At 48.2% G+C, this 2,500-nt stretch overlaps 1 protein-coding gene across 1 annotated transcript; it reads left to right on the top strand.

Moving 5' to 3' along the window:
• Nucleotides 1-227: 227 nt before the first annotated feature.
• LOC311199251 (olfactory receptor 14A16-like) lies at nt 228-1,196 on the top strand (the record flags this gene model as incomplete). Its single annotated transcript, XM_084273310.1, has 1 exon — nt 228-1,196. The coding sequence occupies one exon, from the start codon at nt 228-230 to the stop codon at nt 1,194-1,196; it is 969 nt and encodes a 322-aa protein (XP_084129436.1).
• Between the last annotated feature and the right edge of the window lie 1,304 nt (nt 1,197-2,500).

Here is a 2,500-nt window from a genome sequence, read left to right as displayed (position 1 = left end):
GCCCCAGTGCCAGGGCTGACTCCTCACCATACTGAGACCAGAGACCCTGCTCCTCATGGTGCACTCAGCCAGCATCAACCAGGACACCAGCCACAGAGCTGAGGAAAATCCTGGAAAAAGAGGTGTGTGAAGCAGGAGGATTATCCATGGGACTTGCACTTGAGTTCATTCAGAGAAATCTTACTGTGTTTTCCTCCTAAATAGTGCCCCATGCCTAGAAAGAGGAAATGTCCAACAGCAGCTCCATCAGCCAGTTCCTCCTCGTGGTGTTCACAAACACACGGGAGCTGCAGCTCCTGCACTTCTGGCTCTTCCTGGGCATCTACCTGGCTGCTCTCCTGGGCAACGGCCTCATCACCATTGCTGTAGCTTGTGACCACCGCCTCCACTCCCCCATGTACTTTTTCCTCCTCAACCTCTCTATCCTTGACCTGGCTTCTATCTCCACCACCGTTCCCAAATCCATGATCATTTCCCTGTGGGACACCAGGGCCATCTCCTACACAGGATGTGCTGCACAGGCCTTTCTCTTTGTCTTTTTCATTTCAGCTGAGTTTTATCTCCTCACTGTCATGGCCTATGACCGCTACGTTGCCATCTGTCACCCCCTGCACTACGGGACCCTCCTGGGCAGCAGAGCTTGTGTCCACATGGCAGCAGCTGCCTGGATCACTGGATTTCTGAATTCTGTGCTGCACACAGCCAATACATTTTCATTACCACTCTGCAAGGGCAATGCTGTGGACCAGTTTTTCTGTGAACTCCCACAGATCCTCAAGCTCTCCTGCTCACATTCCTATGCCAGGGAAGTTGGGCCTAATGTACTTAGTGCATGTTTATTCTTTGTGTGTTTTATTGTAATTGTGCTGTCCTATGTGCAGATCTTCAGGGTTGTGCTGAGGATCCCCTCACAGCAGGGACGGCACAAAGCCTTTTCCACCTGCCTCCCTCACTTGGCCGTGGTTTCCCTTCTTGTCAGCACTGGCATGTTTGCCTACTTTAAGCCCCCCTCCATCTCCTCCCCATTCCTGGACCTGATAGTGACTGTTCTGTACTCAGTGGTGCCTCCAGCAGTGAACCCTCTCATCTACAGCATGAGGAACCAGGAGATCAAAGATGCACTGAAGAAGTTCAAGAAACTGTGGACCTGTTGCTTTGAGTTTCAGGGAGCTAAAAATTTCCCCATCTTCCAGTAGTCTTTCTCAGTGCCTCTTTAGGCAATTCTGTGTTGTGTTTATATGTGTCCTTTCCTCTCTCTCTTTCATGGATGGTCACTGTGGAAGGCCCAGCTCAGCAGGTACTGCTTGCACTTAGCACATCCACTTTCAGTCTGTGGTTTATGGTTTCCTGGACTGAATCCTATTTAACTTTGGATTCTTGGTAATGAGAGAAATCTCTGTATCTGTGAGCAGGCAGCTCTCTGGGAAAGCAGGTGGGAGTTGGTACAAAAGACCTCTTGCATCTAGCTGTGCAGTTCAATGAAGTCTGATGTCAGGAAAAGTGATGCCCATCCCAGGTGGCCAGTGAGAGAGATGGTGGTGTTGGGGAGGTGATGAGAAAGGTTTCTAATATTGTGTTGGACTTGAAGGAGACTGCTTTTCCTACCTTGTTAGGTGAACATGTGGATCAATAAGTTTGCTATCACCTCTTCTCTGTAAAAGAAACATTTATAAATAGCCTTTTAAATAGCAAAAATCCTCTTCCATTAAATGTGCACTGAAATCTCCCTTGTTATATTAGGATTAGCTTAACAGTGCTGAAAGATTTCATTAGCTGCTCAAGAAGGCAAAGTCAGAAGCAAACACTGAAGTTTCTTGGAGTATTGATTTATCCCCCTGAGGGCTGTTACCAACAAAGTTTCCCCAAGGACTTGTGTTTTGGAAAACATTAGTTGGAACTTAGCACTAGCAATGTAAACATTAATAGCTGGAGTGAACAAAGCTGATAAGCCCTGGTACTTCCCCTGTAACAACTGTATTGCAACATGCCAAAAAGCTCATCAGCTGAAGCCAACCTAAGAGGGTGTGAAACAGGGTGTAGGATCACTGCATATTGTATCAGGAGATGACCATTTCAAAACAGCTCAGTAACAAAAAAGCAAAACCCAAAACCCAATAAAAAGCCAGAAGACCCCAGTCCTTACTATTACTATTGGTCTGAAGTGCCGTGTGAGGCTGAGGTGAGGGCAGCTTGGATTGTAAGGGTACAGTGCCTGAGGGATGTCTTTGTTCAAGGTCCCTCTTCAGAGGCAGGCAGAGGAAAGTTCAGGTGAATCTAATGCTGAGAAAAGCCTTGACATGTTTCATCAAGCCAAACACCAAGCCCTGACTCCCAGCCCTCGGGGAGGGAGAGCCTGTCCATCATGCATGGCTCAGGTTTTTCCTGGGGTGGTGTCTCACCTCCAGGAAATGACTGAGCACCACACACCACTCACTAACCCCCTCCCCTGGGAGGAGAAACAGACATAGCCCCCTGGGTTGGGATAAGGACAGTGAAAGGG

This window comes from Gallinula chloropus (genome assembly GCF_964237585.1).
Source record: "Gallinula chloropus genome assembly, chromosome: 19".
NCBI classification, from domain to species: Eukaryota; Metazoa; Chordata; class Aves; order Gruiformes; family Rallidae; genus Gallinula; species Gallinula chloropus.
The sequence above is the reverse complement of the archived record's forward strand: the minus strand, read 5'-3'. Positions and strand labels throughout refer to the sequence as shown.